General features: G+C 45.1%; 1 protein-coding gene across 1 annotated transcript in view; it reads right to left on the bottom strand.

Annotated features, from left to right (window-relative positions):
- Positions 1–17,499, bottom strand: part of TMEM273 (transmembrane protein 273) — an 82,532-nt gene extending 65,033 nt beyond the window's left edge. The window contains exon 1 of the mRNA XM_081823083.1: positions 17,373–17,499. Within this exon, the coding sequence (XP_081679209.1) occupies positions 17,373–17,499 (127 nt within the window). The remainder of the gene's footprint in view (positions 1–17,372) is intronic.
- Positions 17,500–20,607: the final 3,108 nt, after the last annotated feature.

The following is a 20,607-nucleotide window of genomic DNA, read 5'->3' as shown; positions in this document are numbered from 1 at the left end:
GCCTGGGTGGCTCAGTTGGTTGGGCGACTGCCTTCGGCTCAGGTCATGATCCTGGAGTCCCGGGATCGAGTCCCGCATCGGGCTCCCTGCTCGGCGGGGAGCCTGCTTCTCCCTCTGACCCTCCCCCCTCTCATGTGCTCTCTGTCTCTCTCATTCTCTCTGTCTCAAATAAATAAATAAAATCTTTAAAAAAAAAAAAGAAAAGAAAATTGGGGGAAATTGAACACAAATGGGATATTATACAATGGTAAAAAATTGTCACTGGTAGCCAAGATGATGATGATGACTAAATCCAAATTTCCCAACATAACCTGCAAAAGGAAGGAAAGAAGGCAGGGAGGAAAGGAGGAAGGAGGGAAAAATAAAACTACACAAAACCCATACTGTCCACATAATTAGAAGACAGAAACTTCAAATTACTTGATTGAACAATAAGCAAATTTACTGTAGGCAACCCCTGATTGTCTGTAAATTTCCTGGTTGTAATCTGTGAACTCCAGTTACGCAGAACAAAGTCTTTGTTTTTAACAAGTATAGTCTATAGTAGTTAGGGATAAAGGAGAATCATGTCTGCAACTTATTCTCAAATGGTGCTATAGACTGAATGTTTGTGTTCCCCCAAATTCATATGTTGAAGCCTCATCCCCAACGTGATGGTATTTGGAGGTGGGGCCTTTGGAAGGTGAGTAGGTCATGAGTGTGGAGCCCTGGTGAATGGGATTCGTGCCTTTATGAAAGAGACCCCAGATTGCTCCCTTATCCCTTCTACCAGGTAAGAAGACAGCAAGAACACACTGTCTGTGAACCAGAAAATGGATCGTCACCAGACACTTGATCTTAGACTTCCCAGCATCCAGAACTGCACTAAATAACTGTTATTTAAGCCGCCAGTCTATGGTATTTTTGTCATAGCAGACTGAGCAGATTTAGGTCAATGATTTAGGGGGAAAAAAAAATGTGTGTGTGTATGGAGGGGAAGGATTACTAGAACAAATGAAGTATAACATAGATATTTGAAGACGCTGGAATAAGAGTCTATAGAAATTCTTTGAATTATTCTTCCAACTTTTCTATAAGTCTAATACTACATCCATATTTTTAAAAAGACATACACACAAAAGAAATTATTTACTTTGATGGTTGTGACAATGGTGTGTGGGTTATGCTTTAAAAAAAATTGTCTATTAGGGATTTTTAAATGTATATGAAGCAAATACTGCAAAACGTTAGTAACCGTGAAATCGAGGAGGTGGGTTTATGAGAGCTTATTACCTTCTCTGTCTCCATGTGTGTTTGAAATTTTTCATAATATAAATTTTTTTAAGTCATTCTGAATTCTATTGTGTATCACTCCAAAGACTGGAAAGGAATGCTATTTTTGAGTATTTCCATCTAGTCTTTAGAGTGATGCATATATTTTGTCATGCAAATGATTCAAATCCTGCCCGTTTTGTCTTTCACATTACCAAGGTCTTCCCAATTGGCTCTCCAGTGGCCGCGTGTTAGTTCATCAGCCAGACAATTTATTCAATCATTCCCCTGTTGCTGAACTTGCAGCTTGCTTATACAGTGAACTCAACATGTGGCCCTTCTCCACATATGGTATCCTTTCCTAGGAAAGATTTCCAGAAGTGGCATTTCTGGATCTTAAACATGATGATGTTTATAAATCTTGAAGCATTTTGCCAGATTGCTTTCCAAAAAGTGGTACTAATTTACACTATATGAGACGAAGCATTGGGACTTGGCATTAATTTTGTAACTGGTGCTAGGCTTGTGTTACTTGCATCTTTCTGTTTCCTCTTTTGTGAATTGTTCTGTCTCCAAGCCTCTGTTGGGGCCTTAATGTTCTTCAAAATCTGCATGAGCTCTTTGAGTAAGAAAGATATTACCTTTCATATCATGTTTGCCTCAAATGTTTTTCCTGAAAAACTCACTTTAAATGGGAGGATAATGTCTTAGGAACTAGACAGCCATTATGCACACCACCTACCACATTCTCTCGAAGAAGAGCTCCCAGTCCTGGCAAGGCAGCCATCTGCTTAGAAAACAGGATAGTTATATTTATCTAGAACATAAAATGCTATGAAAGACTGTCTGCTGAGATAATTTTCCAAAGACTACAAAACAGACCAAAGATCCTGGCTACATCTTCATGATCAAAATAACCAGCTTTAAAAATAGCTGATGTAGTCTTTGTCCTGTTTTCTTAACAACCAAATTAACAGTGACTAGTAAAAGGAGGACATAATGGTAGCCACATAAGTTTAACCCACTAAAAAAAAGGTGACACAACTTCTGTTTCCACAAGAAAAAAGATCTATTTCCCCGATTTCTCAGGGGATGGATTTCTGCATAAATCAACCTGATCCTATGACAGAAAAGAGCACGAGGGTCTAACACCCACATTGTCCCAATAATCTGTCCATGTTGAGGCGCCTGGGTGGTGCAGTCCATTGAAGCATCTGACTCTTGGTTTCGGCTCAGGTCACGATCTCAGAGTTGTGAGATCAAGTCCCACATCTGGCTCCATGCTGAGCATGGAGTCTGCTTAAAACTCTCTCTCCTCTCCTCTGCCCCAACCCCTCTTAAATAAATAAATAAGTCTAAAAAAAAAAATCTGTCCATGTCGATCAAGTAGGTGATGTATGGTTAGACCACACCAGTGGGTGCCCCTCCCTACCCTGGCACCCAGGTCTCCCTCTCCAGGGGCCATCGGCCCCCAGCTCACTTTTCTTCCCCATTTCTCATCTCTCCAATACATACTAGGCAATTGTGTACTAATGTGTAACAGCTGATGGGGAAAGCAGGGCTTTCCTCTGAAACGGTGTCTCCAGTGGGCTTCTGTGACAGGCAGAGGGAGGAGCCTTCGTGACTTAAACAACTTCTCCAGCAACAACAGGGCCTTCCAGAGACTGAGGTAGGTGTCCGCCATTTGGATCACAGGGCTGGTTCGGCTCAGGGTCAGCTGAACGTTATCCTGAGAGTTTCCTGAGCACCAAGAGCTTGGGTAAGCGCTACTTTCTGCTAGGAGCCCTTATGTTGGCTAGCCCCAAGTACAGCTTCTGTGTTCACCCTTCACCGACTCTGAAGCAATACTCAGCAATTTCTTACTTTCATCATAAGGAATCTTTCTACACCAGAAGCATTTTGTAAGGTGCATGGAGCCACAGTTGAAGACTTTCTATCAGTCATCCCTCTTCTCCTCGGAGTCACATTTCAATGGCTAGTCATCTCTCTCTCTCTCTCTATCTCTCCCCTTCATCCTATCCCTTCAACAATCCCAAGGCCCAGCTACCTGCTCTATTGAAAGAGCCACGCCCACCCATTTGCCTCCTAGTCTGGGACTCCTGTTGAGCTACAATGGTAGAGCTGAGTAGCCAGGATGCACTGAATAGGCCACAAAGCCTAAAATATTTACTATCTGGCCCTGCTCTAAATCTCTTCTATCACCACCTCCCATTCCTAGATGGTCCTTAGGACCACTCAATTTGCCACTCCTTCCTTAGTAAGGAGAGCTATTCACTGTTTTCTGGTTTCTACCTTGAACCTTACGCACCCAAATCAATACTGTACTCAAGCCTATGAAAGCCATCACACAGAGCATGATAACTGTTCGCACTCAGCAAACAGAAGAGCTTCCAGTTAGCACATCCATGCTTCTTAGAAGGCACCAAAGGGCTATCTATAAGAAAAGAGCACTTCAGTTTGCTGCAACATACATTATTGCATATAATCTGTTTATAGACACACTAAGCCCTTACTAGAATGACCTTTATGGCTCAACACAATGGAACTGGATCTTCTGACAACAGCCAATGGGCTCCAGCCATCCTGAGCTATGCAAGGAGGCCTGGGAAGGCCAGGCTAAGGTACAGAAGAGAAAGCCCAAAGCAGGTGGAGGAGGGAACCACAGGACAGAGCTGGGCTGTGGGCCCACTGCAGGTACAGGGGATGCCAGCTGACTTGAGGGTCTCGACAAATGATCTCTATGGAAAAAACAACGAAGGGAAAAGTCTCTTTCAGCCACGCCCGCCCTCCAACTCCAGGCACTGCCTCTACTCTTGACTTTTCTAGCAAAGCGAAGCAGAATTTAGCTGCAGCCAAATATTCCTTTCCATACTGCATTTGACCAATTTGTCTTACCTCTTTCTCTCTTTTCCTTCTTCAGCCCACCGAGTGGAAGGGGTGAGCTTTTTACTTCCTTTGTCTGGGTAGCAGAGCCTGTGATTGTATTATTTCATGAGTTTCCATACCCCATGTATTTTTGTTACCTCGATTTTCATGTTGGTCCAGCCTGGCTGCTAACATGTTAATGGGAGCTTCAAGGATTTATAAGAAGCTTTCTTTCTCTATAAATCCTGGATTTTAAGACTATTGTCCTGTTAGAGACTTTTAAAAAAAAAACATTTAATCTGAAAAGCCATAGCTGAGTAGTGACATGGTATTCTACCCAATACCTGCATTCAGTGGGAAGCATTGAAACCTATTGCTACAATGGAGCAACTCAGCCAACTCCCTCCACATAGACTTCCTATTCTGCAGAGTGCCCGGGCCAGAAATTACATTCCAGACAGAGTTCCACATACGACCTAGCATCTTCCAAGCTGATGTAACTACTCAAGATTTGGAAAATGAAGTGAGCAAAAAGAGGCTCTCGCCACACAATAGGACATGGTATCTTCCAGAAAACTTGATTGTGAAAGCTACTGGCTCTTCTCAGCCGCTGAAGGATTTTCAGTGCCTGGTGTCGTAGGTATCGAGCATGGGTGGTGGTAGCCGTGGTATTTTGTGAGTCCTGCGTATGCTTGGGCAATTTTCCTGGCTGTGTGGCAGCCAAGTTCATTCCCTGGTTTCCCGGGAGATCCCGTAGGCAAACTAATATGATTTTAAAACCCTCTTTCTGATTAAACCAACTAGTATGGGTTTTGTTGTCTGCTAGTAAGAACTCTGTCCAACACAGGTGGGGAGCCCAGGGCATGAAGAGTACCGGGTATGAAAATATTTCAAAAATATTGTCCCCTTTAAGCATGTTCTCTGAATGTAAGCCAAGTGAATTTACAAGCATCTTGATGAAATTGTGAGGAAGAGATACCAAAAGTTTCTAGAGAGGAAAGGATGGTAAATGGAAATTAATTATAAACTCCCTGCTATTACAAATTTATAATGTAGAAGAGGCCAATGCTTTTTTCTTTATTTGGTATGCCGCCTGTGTTTTATTGTATTGAAGATTAAAAAAATGTATGTATGATGCTTCGTGGATTCATTTATGACCTCAGACCTCAGCCTTATTTTTCTCGAAAGCTTCTCAGCAATGGTTTCCCCTGTTGCTGAGGCTTCGAGAATGCCCACCATTAGGCTGAGCACGGATTCCTAGCCACACATGGTCAGGACGATATATCCAGTAACCAGTCAGGACCTGGTCATCACATCTGTTGTCTTGAGCCACCAGAAGACGTTAAGATTCTTTGCAGCCACAGTAGTTTACAACTCCATAAATACAATCTCTAAGACATTGAAGTCTTGTTTCTCTAACCAGACTGCAGGCTCCTAGCTGACCAGGATAGCCTTCAGAAAGCTCTGCGATTCCCACACAGATGGTCTTTGCCAGCATCCCAGAAAGAGCACCAGGGACCCACAGTTGTCTGCCATAGCTCTGAGATGAGGGAGTACTTTGGTAGGTAGCACAGTTCCTCCAGACCACCAGGAAGAGAAGAAAGATGGTTAGCCCTCCACCACCAGTCTGTGGGCAAGTCCCACAAAAGGAGGCAGGAAAAGACCATTGCGTGCAGTGGGAGGAGCCTCTCAGGATATGGAGTCAGCCCTGGCTGACTGGCTGGGGAACTGCAGAATATACGTGGGCTTCTAGATTTCACTGAGCCTCTTGGATGTTTCTGAGAATTAGCAGGCAATCGTGGATGTGAGGACTTTGCAAAGGCCATCCCTGAAGTGATGATCATCACTTGGTGGCAAAGGGTTTAGGTGAGAAGCCTCCCGTCCAAAGGGCTTTCCTCACTGGGCTCTGTGTTCCAGACATGCTCTAAGTGGCTGGTCTGTTCAAACTGGGTGACTTATAAACCACAAACACTTACTCCCAGAGTTGCGGTTGGGAAACCCAAGACCAAAACACCAGCAGATTGGGTATCTGATGAAGGCCTGCTTCCTGGTCCATAGATGATCGTGTTTCGCTGTGTCCACATGCGGCAGAAGGAACAAGGGAGCTCTCTGGGGTGTCTCTCACTAAAGCACTAATTCTCCCAAAGGCCCCACCTCCAGACACCATGACACTGGGGACAACATATGAATTGGGGAGGGGGGGGACACAAATATTCAGTCTGTATCACTAAAAAAACACACACTTTGGACTTCTTAGAGCTGAGAGATAAGCAATCTGATGGAAATGGGTTCTCAGCTTCTTGTCTGTTACAGGTGTGGTAATGCACACAGCAACCTGAAGGATCATGTCACCCCCTGGCTTAGATCTGCTTGGAGGTGTTGCATGGGCAATAAAATCCTATCTCTCACCCTGGGGTTCAGGGCTCCATGTGACCTGCTCCTACTGTCCTCACCCAGCTCATCTCCTCACCATTTTCTCCCTTACTCCCACCGCAGTGCTCTTCTCAATTCCTTGGGCATTCTGAAGTCTTCCCTTCCCCAGGGCCTTTGCACATTCCATTCCCACCCTCAATTCCATGATTCCCCCTCCTCATTGCCGGATCAGTGTTCCTTCACACTTTGTCTCTCTTGCTCACTGCTAAATCTTTCACTCCTAAAACTGTGCCTGACTCATAGTAGATTCTTAGTTATTTGTTCTTAAAGAAAAAACTGACTGAAGAACAGTGTGGATTCTAACTCGCATAATTTATTACTGTAAAGTGGAAATGGTAGTAGCTCCAGCTTTTCCCTTTTCCTTACCTTTCCACTCCTAGGCTCCCAAGCTAAAGGCGGAAACGATATAGAGTCCCAGTGGGTTTCTTTTTTTTTTCTTTTTTTTTTTTTTTTACAGCGAGAGAGGGAACACAAGCAGGGGGAGTGGGAGAGGGAGAAGCAGACCTCCTGCCGAGCAGGGAGCCCAATGCGGGGCTCGATCCCAGGACCCCAAGATCATGACCCGAGCCGAAGGCAGACGCTCAATGACTGAGCCACCCAGGCGCCCCGGGTTTCTTAGATCCAACACTTTTCTTTATAGCATTTCCCCATGGGTTTGCCTGTGCCTTCCTTGAGGCTAAAGTCCGTCCACACCTTGACAGCAATCAGAGACTTAGAGTTAACAAATTTTTAGCTTTTGTTTTATGCCACATGCTCTCCATCAAATCCTTCTGATCCTCACAACAGCCTCCTTGGTTTTTCCATCCCCAACTGATGATCAAGGACCTCGAGCTTCAGGAGCATTAAGAAATTCGCTCACAGTCACACTTCCTATAAGTTGTACAATCAAATCTTGACTCCAAAGCCAGTGCTCATCCTTTCATACTACAGTAGGTCATGAATTGAGAGCACTCCAGGAGTGTCACCAAGGTCATAAGTTATAGCAATCCCTTGCAAGGGGCCTCACTGGGGAGTTGGGGTGGGTTGGGGTGGATGACAATGGTCTAAGAAATGAAACCGGCAGCTAGCTTCAGGGTCAAAGGCAGAGCAGCACCTTAGCCTGCACGATGCGGCCTGAGCAACTAGCCACTGGCATTGGGTAACCCTGGGCAAGGCCACCGGCCTCCCCTGACCTCAGCATCCTCATTTCCAGGTGGGAGAACATGGCAACCCGAGTCCGCTGGCAGCTCCAGAGTGCTGGGAGAATTAACTAATAAATGATTGGGAAGCACTCGGCAAATGTAAAGTGCTATATAAATGCTTAATAGTAACAACCACCCTGTCAGGCATCCAGGGTTGCTTTTGAGCCCTGTGGTCCCTGTGTAATGATACTGAACCCTACAAAGTGCTTTACAAATAGTAAATAATTCATTCTCAGGGCACCCCAGGGAAGAGAGAAAGTATTCCTCTTACTTGAGAGGAATTGAGATCCAGCAATTGCTGGGGCTGCTCAGCCAGGAGTCCTTGCAAAGCCAAGTTTGGATTGCCATGGCCCTCTGGGCTGGGCCACGTTGGGCCCAGCTGCTCAGGGCTGAGAGTGAGCCTCTGCTCCCCGGGGCTCTGGCTGGGCATTTGTCTGTCAGGCTCTGGAGCTGAAGACTGTGGCTTGGAAGAGTGAGAGGCTCGGGAAAATGAATAGACATAGCTGGAAGTGCAAAAGATAGAGTGGCTTCTTGTTGTCAAGGCACTGGACTTGAGGAGGTTGGATACCTCAAAGGCCTCAGAGAGGGGGAAGCAGCCAAGGAGGGGAGAGCACAGGGCAGGGTAGCTGGAGGAAGAGGACACCAAACTTAACCACTCCCACATAAGGTCCAGGGACTTCCCCACCTCAGGGGTGGTCTTGAACCCACTGGCCTTCAAAGGAAACCCTCTCAAGCAGGGCTCCATACATTGCCCCTGGCCAGGGAGCCAGAGCCTGGGGAAACAGAAAAAGCCTAACTTCCCAGGTGTCAGGGCAGGAACCCACCCTTCAGAGAGGTTGCTGCCTGGGGCTCAGGCCCAGGGGTCTGAGGCAGGGTGTTCGGGACAGGTTGGGCCTGGAGAGGCGGGGCATTAGGATGCTCCTTACCCTCAGGGTCCTGATTGAGAGGCCCAGGAATTGAGACTCCACATCTCTTCATTGCAGTTTTGGCACTATCTCCCTCCTCTGAAACCTCAGAGAGCCCAAGGATCCTGCCTCGCTTTCTTCACCCTGAGAAGGGGGATCGAAAGGCCTATCTGCCATCTTCCCAAAGAATGTGTCGGAAGTGGCTAAAGGTCCCTTCACCATCTGTGATGCCGCAGACGCAGGTAAGAAAATCCTAGATGAGATGAGGGACTTGGCTTCTCCAAAGTAGGCTCTGAGTTAATTGAAGGTATTAATAACTCCAGCTCCCTGTGTGACACGGGACGAACCCTTCACCCCGCTCCCCATGATAAAATGCGCATAAGCATCGCTGTCACTTTGCCCCGCTGTGTGAAGGGCAGATGCCCTGACAAGCTAATAGGCTCATGAGTCATGGCACCGCAGGATCGGGTCACTTCCTGGTGCTAGGACAGCACTTACATCCCTCTTCCCGGGCCCAGGGGCGGCACTTGGCACATCGAACAGCCAACAGTCCCAAGACCACCAGCCCACCCACAGGCCAGTTAGCAACCTTCTGGCAGCTGCATGTTTATTGCTGTTTTCCCCTAAAGCCTGGGACTGGAGGCAGTTGGGGGGGGGGTCATCTTCGTGTGGGGTCAGCGCCTCACACACACCACCTTCCTCATCCTCACAGCCGACGAGGAACCCGAGGTCCAGAAGAGTTCAAAAGTGTCCTCAAGGTCTCTCAGCAGGCCAACCCAGGCTCGGGACCTGCTCACCTATTCTGAGCCCAGACCTCCTTCTGCCTTGTCCTTCCGCCTGCAGGGCCCAGCGAGGGCACCACAGAGCCAATGGGCCCCGGGGAGCAAACGGGAGTGGACGGTGGTTCCAGGAGCGAGCAGCAGCCAGACCCCACTCTCCCGCTAAGGACCAGCGAAGAGGAAAGGAAGCAGGAGTGATCAGATTGTTTCCAGATGAGACAAAGTTTGAGGTTAAAAAAAAAACAAACTATTTAACTATAGTGAGCTAATTGCTGGACACAGGGAGGAGGAGGTCACCCGTCAGCAGCACCCGGATCTCAGGACCCGTAAAGAATAAAGGGGAGACAGGCAATGAGAAACTAGACCAGGGACAGATGAGTGCATCACAAATGTCGGGGAGTGTTCTGCAGAAAACAGAGGGTGCACGCCTCAGAGAAAGCTGCTCTAGAAAGGAGCGCTGCAGTGGACAAAAAACCCCATTCAGACTAGATACGTAACACCCAGGAAACTTCACCTTCAGAAGAACAGGGCATAGCAGATAGAAAGCACCGAAAGGAATACAGAAATAATGGAAGGAAAAATCATTGCGGTAGATTTTAACGTATATCTTTTAACCTTCAGAAAACCAAGCAACTAATTATATGTTAATTGATTAAATTTAAATTTAAAAATTTTTTTAAATTAAAAAAAAAACCCAAGCAGCTAAAAATGAGGGACATAGAAATGAGAATTACAATTAATAAGATTGGATTAGCAGGCAGAATTTAGACTTTGTGCCTTCCTGATCAGGCTGTCCTGGGATATTTACGAAAGAAGATACAAAAACCTGAAAAGCAGAATAATTTGATAATGAATCAGAACCATTAGACAACAGTCTAAAACAAAATACACCAAGGCCAGAAGTTGATAACAAAGTTTAAACAAACAAATGAAAAGTAACCCCATGGAAATAAAAAAGAGAGCTCTTTACTAACTTGAATCGTAGAGGTCATATTTGCAATTACAGATTCTTGGGGGGGAACAAAACAATAAAAACAAAACCACTGAATTTCAAAGAACGTAACATGGCCCAAAGTGGAAGCAGAAACAAGTTTATAATCTTAAGTGCTCTCATTATATATTTTTTATATTTTATATATTTTTATATATTTTAGTGAATATTAGTCAGAAGCATGAGAAATTAGCAAGGGGAAAAAGACCTAATTAGGACAGGTAGATGGACACTGTAAGGATAAAAGCAGAAATCAATACCACAAATAAAACAAAGAAGTAGAAAGGCCCTCATCCTATGAGGAATCCTTCTTAAACTGGCTGTTTGTGTGGGGGGCATGGGGGTGGTAAAAATCACTATATAACAGAGTAAATCTAATCAAGAAAAGAGAGCTAGACAAATAAATATAATTAGTTATGTGAAATGAGATGTAACAAAGGTAAGGAAATTACAAAAATTGTTATGAGATCTCACACTGAAATTTACTCCAAAGCATACAAACATCCAGATAAAGTTGATCACTTTTCTGGAAAAAAGAAAAAAAAAGAAAAAACAGATGACTAAAAGGGGCTTTAGAAAATCAGGAAATCTGGAGGGGAGGTGGGGAAAGACAATATTCATATTGAAATTTTTTTAATACTTCAAAACAACGGGGCGCCTGGGTGCCTCGGTCGTTAAGCATCTGCCTTCCGCTCAGGTCATGATCCCAGGGTCCTGGAATCGAGCCCCACATCCGGCTCCCTGCTCCGCGGGAAGCCTGCTTCTCCCTCTCCCATTCCCCCTGCTTGTGTTCCCTCTCTCGCTGGGTCTCTCTGTCAAATAAATAAATAAAATCTTAAAAAAAACTTCAAAACAACTCCTCAAGAATGCCCCATGGCCAGATGACCACACCTATGTGTCCTCTTCACATTTTCAAGAACAGTTGGATCCCCATGCAGTATACACTCTACAGGAGCACAAAAAATATGGTGAGCTGCCCTACTCATTACCAAAATGAACATGAACCTGATATTAAAACTTGACCCAGAGAGCACAGAAAAGCAACCATGGACCAATTTCAACCTGATGTGTAAATAGAAAAGCAAAAATCAGGGCCAGCTTCCTGGTCATACAACCTGTACAGAACACAGGGCACTGTGCTCTCAGAAGGGCCCCATGCTTGATTTAATACTGTCACCCGCTTGAGATTCTTAATACTTTTTCAACAACGGGCCCCACACTTTCACTTTACCCTGGGCAACTCCGTATGCAAATTATATAGCCAGTCCTGGCGGAAACATCAACAAATCAAATATGATAGCACGACAAAATAATCCCTACCTCCATCAGGGGGGTTTTTATCTGAGGATTCAAGGAGGATTCAACCTTAGGAAATCTACTAATTTACCTCCGCGATGTACTGTAAGATAATGGTGTTACAGATGCGGAACAGACATTTGAGAAAACGGCACTCCTATTATTTTAAAAGTTGAGTGGTATATTCTTGAATGGTAAAAGCTAACGCTAAGCCAAAAGCAGGGGACCAGCAGTAGGTTGCGGGGGGGGGGGGGGGCGGGGAAGTTCGGCTGCTACTATAGGGCATGAAGGCTGAGAAGGGGAAGGCCTCCAGGAAAGTGCAGCGTTATGTTATTTACAGACAATACGGTTACAAACTAAGAAGACTCAAGAGGGTTGACCAAAAAAACGTTTAAATCAATTGGATTGTTGGGTGCAAGATAAATAAACATAAATCAAGAACATCGGTGATACTTACTAAATAGGAGTAACAACAAAATGACATCTTCATAACAGATTTTTTTAAGTAACCACAAGTAACTGTTACATGCGTAGTCCACATGAAAGTTTACTGAAGTACATACAGTATTATTTTCATAAGTGGAGAAAAAGTTACAAGTATATTGCCAAGTTGCCATAGGATTCCGTAACCAGGCATTAATTACTTAATCAATTAGTTAATTAATATTGTTTTCCAATTTAGTAGTTAACACAATTACTATCAATACCATCAGTAGAATTTTTTAATGGAATGAATATTTATAAAAGAATTCTGAACATTATCTGAAAAATAAACAAGTGAGAAAGGTTGGAAGCATTTTTAAGAAGCAGAGGAAACTGTTCTGCCAAATTTTAAAGCGTATTCTGAGGTTCCAACAATTAAGTGTTTTACTGGCAGAAGAATTTCAAACAGATCAATGGAACAGGCGAGGTAAGCACAGAAAGAAATCTCAAAATTATATAAGAATTGAGAAGTTGAGGAAAGGAAACATCACACCGAAGGGGAAAGGAATGGATTAGTCATCAAATGGAATTTTTATTCATAATGAAACCGTAGAAAAAAAGAAGGGAATACATGCCAATAATTACTGATATTAGAATGGGGAAGCACTTCCAAGCTCAGCAAGAAAAAAATACCACAAAGCGGGGAGGCGGAGGTGGGGCCTCAGTCGGTTCAGCGTCTGAGTCTTGGTTTTAGCTCAGGTTGTGATCTCAGGGTCGTGAGATGGAGCCCTGTGTCAGGCTCCACGCTCATCAGGGAGTCAGCTTGAGATTCTCTCTCTCCCTGTGCCCCTCCCCCCGCTCGTACACTCACTCTCTCTCTCTCTCGAATAAATAAATAAAATCTTAAAAAAAACACACAAAGGAAAATATGGATAAATTAAACTGCATATTCTATGTTTGTATATCATATATAGGTCATATCAAAAGTGCCACATTTAGGAGTGCCTGGATGGCTCATCGGTTCAGCATCTACCTTCAGCTCAGGTCATGATCCCAGGGTCCTGGGGTCGAGCCCTGCATCGGGCTCCCTGCTCCTCGGGAAGCCTGCTTCTCCCTCTGCCGCTGCCCCTGCTTGTGCTCTCTCTCTTTCCCTCTCTGTGTCAAATAAATAAATAAAATCTAAAAAAAAAAAAAAAAAAAAAAAAATTTAAAGTGCCACATTTAGAAAATAAAAGGCCAAGACAAGCTGAAAAGGAATACTTTCAACAAATATGACAAAGAAGTTAATATTATAATATAAAGAACTCTTTAAAAATCAGAAAGAAAAATGTATCAAGATCCCAATAGAAACATGAGTTAAGTATAAAGGCAAAGGGCCAATAAGCCATCAGTATGTAAAAAAATGTTCACCTCACTACCAATCAATGGGATGAGAATTAAAGCAATGAGATATTGTCTAGTGCATGTGGAATTGGCAACAAGGAAGGGACTGATTTTTGTTCTTGTTTTTAACATCACAAGAGACCACTAATACCACTATGAGCACAAAACAAACCCCGAGGGGTGCATAAATTGTGCACATTTTCTGGAAGAAATTTGATAATATATATTAGGAGCCTTGAAAAAGTTATACCTCTTGATTAAAAAATTCCATTTCTACAAATGTATACTAAGAAAAAAGTCATCAGAGAAGCACCACCAGATATAAGCAGAGGAAGAACCCATACAGTATTATCTTTTTCCCAAATACTTTTACCTTTAATCAGGTAAGACGTCCTTTACATTGATTCATATTTTTCAGTTAGACAATTTTTCTTTACTTTCTCTTTGAGATAGTTGAGATAGTTGAGATTCCCATGCAGTCATAAGAAGGTATGATAGAGGGATCCGGTGTACCCGTCACCCAGTTATCCCCAGTAACATCCTGTATAATTGTAGTACAATATCACAACCAGAAAACTGGTGTAGACACAACATCATTATTCATATTGCCCCCTGCTTTACTGGCTCATTTGTGTGTGCGTGTGTGTGTATAATTCTATGCAATTTCATTATATGTGTAGATTAGTGGGCACCACACAACCAAGGTTACAGCAGTTCTGTCTGGGGATGGACACCTTCATTTTTATGCCCACACCCCCTCCCTCCCGCCACAGCCCCTAACCCCAATTACTACTCTGTCCTCCAACATTATCACTTTGTCATTGCAAGGATGTTATATAAATGGAATCGGACAATGTGTAACCCTTTGGGATTGGCTTTTTTTTCACTCAATGTAATTCCCTTGAGATCATTTAAGTTGTGGCCTGTGTGACTATTTTATTCCCTGCTGAGTAGGATTCCATGGTATGGATGGACCACAGTTTTGTTTAGTTGTGCACCTGCTGGAGGATATTTGAGTTGCCTCCAGGTTGGGGCTGCTATGAACATTTATGCAGCGGTTTTGCAGTTTTATTCTTAAGAGCAAAAATAAATAAATAAACAAAAATAAAAACAACATAAATTCAAAAGTCCAACAGCAGGGAAATAACTAAATAAATTATGGTTAAGTGACTATTTCAATGTCCTTTAAAAATACGTATAAGTGGGGCTGCTGGGTGGCTCAGTCCATTAAGCATCTGACTCTTGGTTTGGGCTCAGATCATGATCTCAGGGTCATGAGATGGAGCCCCAAGTCGGGCTTCATGTTCCGGGCAAAGTCTGCTTGAGATTCTCTCCCTCTCTCTCTCCATCTGCCCCTCCCGCCACTCAAGTGCCCCCCCACTAAAAGAAATAAAATCTTTTAAAAAATACATATAATATATATATTCAATGAGCTAGACTCACAAGTACAAACAGAACATGACTTTCTCCCCTCAACCACTGCATTTAGGAAGGGAAGGTCTGACCTCCCTTGCTCACCCCAGACAACACTGATCATACCCCTTCGCCCTTCATTCACTGTCGGGTATGTGATCATTTGTTTTTCAAGTAGTAAAAAGTCTTGTCCATTTAGAATCAAAAGCTCCAACTCTCATCCATTTAAAATCATCTCCCTTCCACCCAGTTGGAAATGAGGCATGGGGCAGCCCTTCTTGCCTAGGCTCCTGTGCCCCTCCCTCTGTGCTCTGCATCCTCCAGGGCTGGGGAGAAGAAGGAGAACAAGGTGCCTTCCCACTACTGTGGGGTTCCCTTGCAGCCTCTTGACACCCTCCCCTCCAGTCAGCTGTGCAAAGCGAGTGCTCTCCTTCCCTCTGTCTCTGTCTCCCTCTCTCTTCACGCACACCCCCCCTCACTGTTCTCTATGTGCCCTACCTCTACCCAGACACCCAGGCCAAGTTCTCCTAAGCCATCCCCTGCCCTAGTCAAAGAATCCTTACTCTGAGCCATCTAGGCTTTGCCAACACGGCCGAGAGCCGGAAGTACAAGGGTCCGGAAGCCACCCCCTTGGCTGTAGGCTAGAATAGCTGTCAGATAGAAAGAAACTTCCAGAACCCCCTGGAATCAGGCTGAGGCCAAGTGCTGTCAGATTTTGCCTGAAATCACACCACACCAGCCTCCTCGCTTTCCCTGCCCTCGCCCCAGTCCCTCAGCAGCGTCCCCTGGGAGCACTTCCTTAGCAAACCCTCATCTAGGGCTCTGCCCCCTGGAGATCCTGACCTAAGACGTTTTTAAGCAGAGGTCGTTAAGTCCATGCTTTGGGGATGTCAAAAAAATACATCCTTGTATTACCTAGGAGCTTGGATAAGGGGATCAGGTATGGATCCTCTGTTACAGGAGGGCGCTCATCACACAGCATCTCATTCAATCTGCACCCCCAAATCGCTGACTGATTGGCCTGCAGCCCGTGCTTTGAAAACCACAAAGGTGCCATCCATCAGAAGCAGACCTGTCTCCTGGAAGAACATCCATGCCTCTGTGTGCTGGCTGAGCACTTGATCAAGAACCCCCTGGGAACAAGGACAGCCTTGTCTGTAGACTCTGCCCTCACAGGAGGAGGCGCTCCATAAACAGTTGCTAAATGAACAAGAGCCTAGCCCTACACCGCCCTGTGCTTAAGGCTTGGGATATGTTGCCTCGTGGAATCCCATGACAGAGACAGTGACTTTTTACCCCAACCACCATCTTTCTTTCCTCCTCAGTTATAGAGCACTGGTGTTTTAAATGGGAGAAAATACACCAGCAAAAATCTTTATTTCCCTCTCTCCCTTGGAGTTAAAGATAGTCTGTGACTGATTCTGGCCAATGGGGTAGAAGTGAGTTGTTCTATGGGAATGCTAGAAAATCTATTCAGCTGGGCAGAGCAGCCTTCACTCTCTCCCCTTCCCCCACCTTTCTTCCCACTGCCAGCCCGGAATACTGATGTGATGGCTGGAACTTTTCAACCAGTTTGGACCAGGAGGTGCCCTCGAGGCTGAAAACGACTCTTCAGGTGCACCACGATGACACCACACCTGGCTCCAGACTTCCTTAAATCACCAAGATTGATTGATTGATTGATTGATTGATTGATTTTGAGAAAGAGAGAGAGAGTAGGGGCAGAGGGAGAGAGAGAGAGAGAATCTCAAGCGGGCTCCACACTCAGTGCAGAGTCCAATGCAGGCCTCGATCTCATGACCCAGAGATCATGACCTGAGCCGAAACCAAGAGCTGGACTGAGCCACCCAGCTACCCTTAAACACCCCAGATTTTTTATTTCCCTATTCTATTACAGTTGAACTTAACCCCAAATATCATAAATCCTCTCAATAGTTCTGAAAGGTAGACTAGGGATTGCTGGATTTTCCTCTCCCCTGAAATTATGGCATTTGTAGGGCCTACAGTAAAGTCAGGTTGAATCTTCAGGCACCATGGGCAGCCTGAAGTGTCCCAGAGAAGTGCTCTCCCCCCACAGTGGGAAATGAGGGCAGACCATCAAGAATTGGGGTCTGTGAGTGGTGTCCCACAGACCTATTCTTCATGCCCTCTCTCTGCTAGTTGATTAAACAAATAGCAGTAGGCTACTTAGGCTTAACTTTGAAGGCAGAAAGAAAAGATATTTAAATACTTCCTTCAGCAGACTGCTTTCAGCTACAGAAGAATTAACCACCATTAATTATGATGGTGATAATTATACAATGCATAAAATACACTATGTAGATAAAGTATGCAATTAAATAATTACCATTTTTCACAAGCTCTATGGGACCATTCCAGGATAATGAGCAGGGTTAATAATGGTGTCAAATGAAACCTACCTCATTTCCATGCCCATTGCCCAGGCACTTACCTTCTCGGACCTCGGTGTCCTCATCGATGAGATGAGGGGCTTGATTGAGTGAGATGTTCTTGGAAGCCTTTGGATCTCCTGGCAGGTAAAGCGTGGCTGTTCTGGGTGCTGGCAGAAAGAGGGCCATTTCCTTTGGGACATGGCATTTTACTTGGAAAACTGAGAAAGGTATTTACCACAATGCAAAAATGATTTTGTCTCCTTCTTGGAGATGCACAGCTCTTTGCTGCCAACACTCAAAGCAAGCTCTCAGCCGTAAAATGATTTACGTGGTGCAACCCAATCTTTTCTAGGTTATGGCACACATGTAACATGGAAATAAAAAGAAGAGGCTGCCTGTGGTTGCAGGTGCCCAGCTGCCCCTCCCCCTGCCTCCCGCCATCCCCAGTGCTGAGGGGAGCAGCCTGTTCACACTTCTGTATCGTATGCATGGTCCTCTGAGGGGCGCCGAATTCAAGGACCAGAAAATCAAGAAAAGTAAACATTTCCATCGTATTCGTCCTGCTATCAGATTTACTTTTTGTTCTTGTTCTGCCTAAAAGGGCTGAGACCTTGTAACAAACTATCCAAAGGCACGCGAGGGCAACTTGCCTAAAAGTCTGGGCCTGTGTGTCCACAGGCTCTGTCCTTTTTGTCAGGACCCCAGCCCCAGGCAGCCCCGTAGGCTGGCCAAAGCTGCTGAGCCAGAGTGTGGACACTAGGGCCCACCCTTCATGGGCTGGGGAGGGTCCTCAAACTCAAGACCAAGTCAGTCCGGCTTGGGGGACAAGCCTCTGTCTTTCCTCTTGAGACCATGACAATCTCCCACCCAAAGGCTAGCCTAGGTTGGGGATTCAGGGAAAAGCCTTGAAAGAGAGAAAACCTGGCTATCTTCTCTGGGCACTGAAAGATGAACTTCATTTTGTTTGTACCATGGGCCAGATGACCATCACCCAGATGTCCTATCTCATGGACGTCACTGTTAGTGAGTAGAGATAGGAGGCAGGGGCCAAGGTGAGGATTCTGTTAGGGACATTCCTTCTAAGTCTGGTTCCATCATTTACTTTACTTTGCTAAAACTTGGTGTTTTCTGTGTGAAATGGGAATATTCTATCTATATTAACAAATATTTATTAAAAACTTACTTTGTACCAGATACTATGGTAGAGTCAAGGGAGATTATGATGAACAAAACTGCAGAGGAGGTTGCTGTGTGCCCCCCATAATCTCCCTCAAAGAAGGAGTTGCTGCCCCCCGCAGGGGGTGCTATGGGTGGGGGGCCCCTGCTGTCAGCCTCTTTGCAGGTCGTGTCAGGGCAGAACAATCTGGCACAAAGTCCCTTCTTTCTCAGGGCAGCTCCCATCCAATGACTGACCAAAGCCAAAGGATGAAGAACCGGCCACCTCAACCCAACTCAGGACACCTCTGAAGGGCCACTCCAGCCCCAAAGCTCCCAAAGATGTTGGCCAGGATTGAAGCCTGATTGTCCCTCCTCCCACACCTGCTTCTAGCCCCTCCCTTCTACAGGGCTGGGTCCCAAGGGCCCTCATTAATAGACATCCTGCCCACTAAGCTAAACCCCATCTCCAAGTCTGCTTCCCCAGGAAACCCAATTTGCAACAAAAACAACTTTCCCTTTCTTAAGCAACCAGCTGGGGGGGGGGGGCGGGAGCGGGGAAGCAATTCTGTGAGGACTATTGAGAAAAGCAATGAGATGTGTGGGAAAGCACTGTTGAAGCTATGGGTAACTTTTATTTCTAGTGGTTTGAAGTGAGTCGAGTTGTAATGTAAAAACCTCTCTGATTGCTTGGAAAGAAAATCTGCCAACCTCCCCTCCCCGCCCCACCACACACACACTTCTTCCCCATCTTCAAGATACTCATTCTCAGTAGCCTGAGAGAGGTCACCCACCCAGACAGGTGTGGCATTGTCCGGGTGCCCTCTGGGGACAGGAGCTGAGGGTACTTCAGGCATTCCAAGGAGATCTCTTGGCTCATGCCTGTTATGTACCTTTCGCTAGCACAAGCCCAATTCCAGAAGCCACAAAAAGAAGAGAGCCACATGACCCCAAGCCCGGCTGACAACTTTCCAAGTTCAACGGTGCTATAACCGGCTCTGCAGAAGCAGAATCCTTGACTCCAAACCACTAATGAACTCCTTCTAGCTCCAGGTTTAATTAGTTTTCATTGCAATATTAATGATCCTAACAAACCATTTCAACTTTCCTGTTGCACAGCTGGAGTTCTTTTATTTGGCATTTGGTCTCTTTATAAGAAAATCCCACATGCATCCTCCTCCCTGCCTGCCCCATCGAGAGGGAATACGATCACATTCTTACTTTGCTTATCACTTTGGCCAGCCCAGGGACAGTAGCTTTAATAATTTTGAAACTGGGAGCATTAAACACATCACAAACTGCCGTGCAAATAACATATAATATAACTCCAGGATTTTAATTACAGTGACTAATATATGTACCAATCCTAAAATCTCTATAGTACCATTAGGGCACATGCATGGACATTATTGGGAGGCTTAAAATTTGCACAAGGTATGTCATTAGTTGATCCAAGACCTTCTAGATCTAGAGTTCTCACCTGGGACTCAGAATTCATTTCTTGGGCTCTTTGGACTACCCAGTCAGAGGCAGAGCTATTTTCATTAGTGACTATGAAAAATGATTAAACATTGCTACCAGTTCGGGTCGATTGGTGCTGAGAGCAAGTTTGGTGGCACAGCAGAACAATTAGGCATTTGCTGGTGGATTCCAATGCTTCTTTATTTTCTCTGCCTCTCCAAAGGAAGAGAGAAGCAACAGCAAACCGATGTGTGATGGAACTATGTACCACCTATTTCCAGAAATTCTCCAGGCCAGCCTCAATAGAAATTGATCTGATTTATATGAGAATCTACTGAATTATAAGCACAGTGTTCTCCCAGGCAGAGACTTGGATTTGGGTGGAACTACTGGGTGAGGACTGAGAGAAACTGAGTTAAGTCCCAAAGAAAGGCCAGCATCCCCAAAGTTCAAGGACCCATGATGAACTCAATCTCAGCACTGCCAGCATCAGCATGTAGAGGCCATGCTGTGTGGGGCCGCAGTGCTGAGCTTGTGGTGAGAGTCCAAGCTGAGATATACAGCCAATGTGGCTCAGTCCCAGCAGATACCCAGAGAAGGAATAAGGAACAAGGAAGGCAAACTGGCCACATAGATAGGAGCAAGGGAAAGAGGCAATCATGAAGGTTAACACTGGGG

The sequence above is a fragment of the Leptonychotes weddellii genome, chromosome 6, assembly GCF_054177405.1.
Source record: "Leptonychotes weddellii isolate Sample4059 chromosome 6, ASM5417740v2, whole genome shotgun sequence".
Taxonomy (NCBI): domain Eukaryota; kingdom Metazoa; phylum Chordata; class Mammalia; order Carnivora; family Phocidae; genus Leptonychotes; species Leptonychotes weddellii.
The sequence above is the reverse complement of the archived record's forward strand: the minus strand, read 5'-3'. Positions and strand labels throughout refer to the sequence as shown.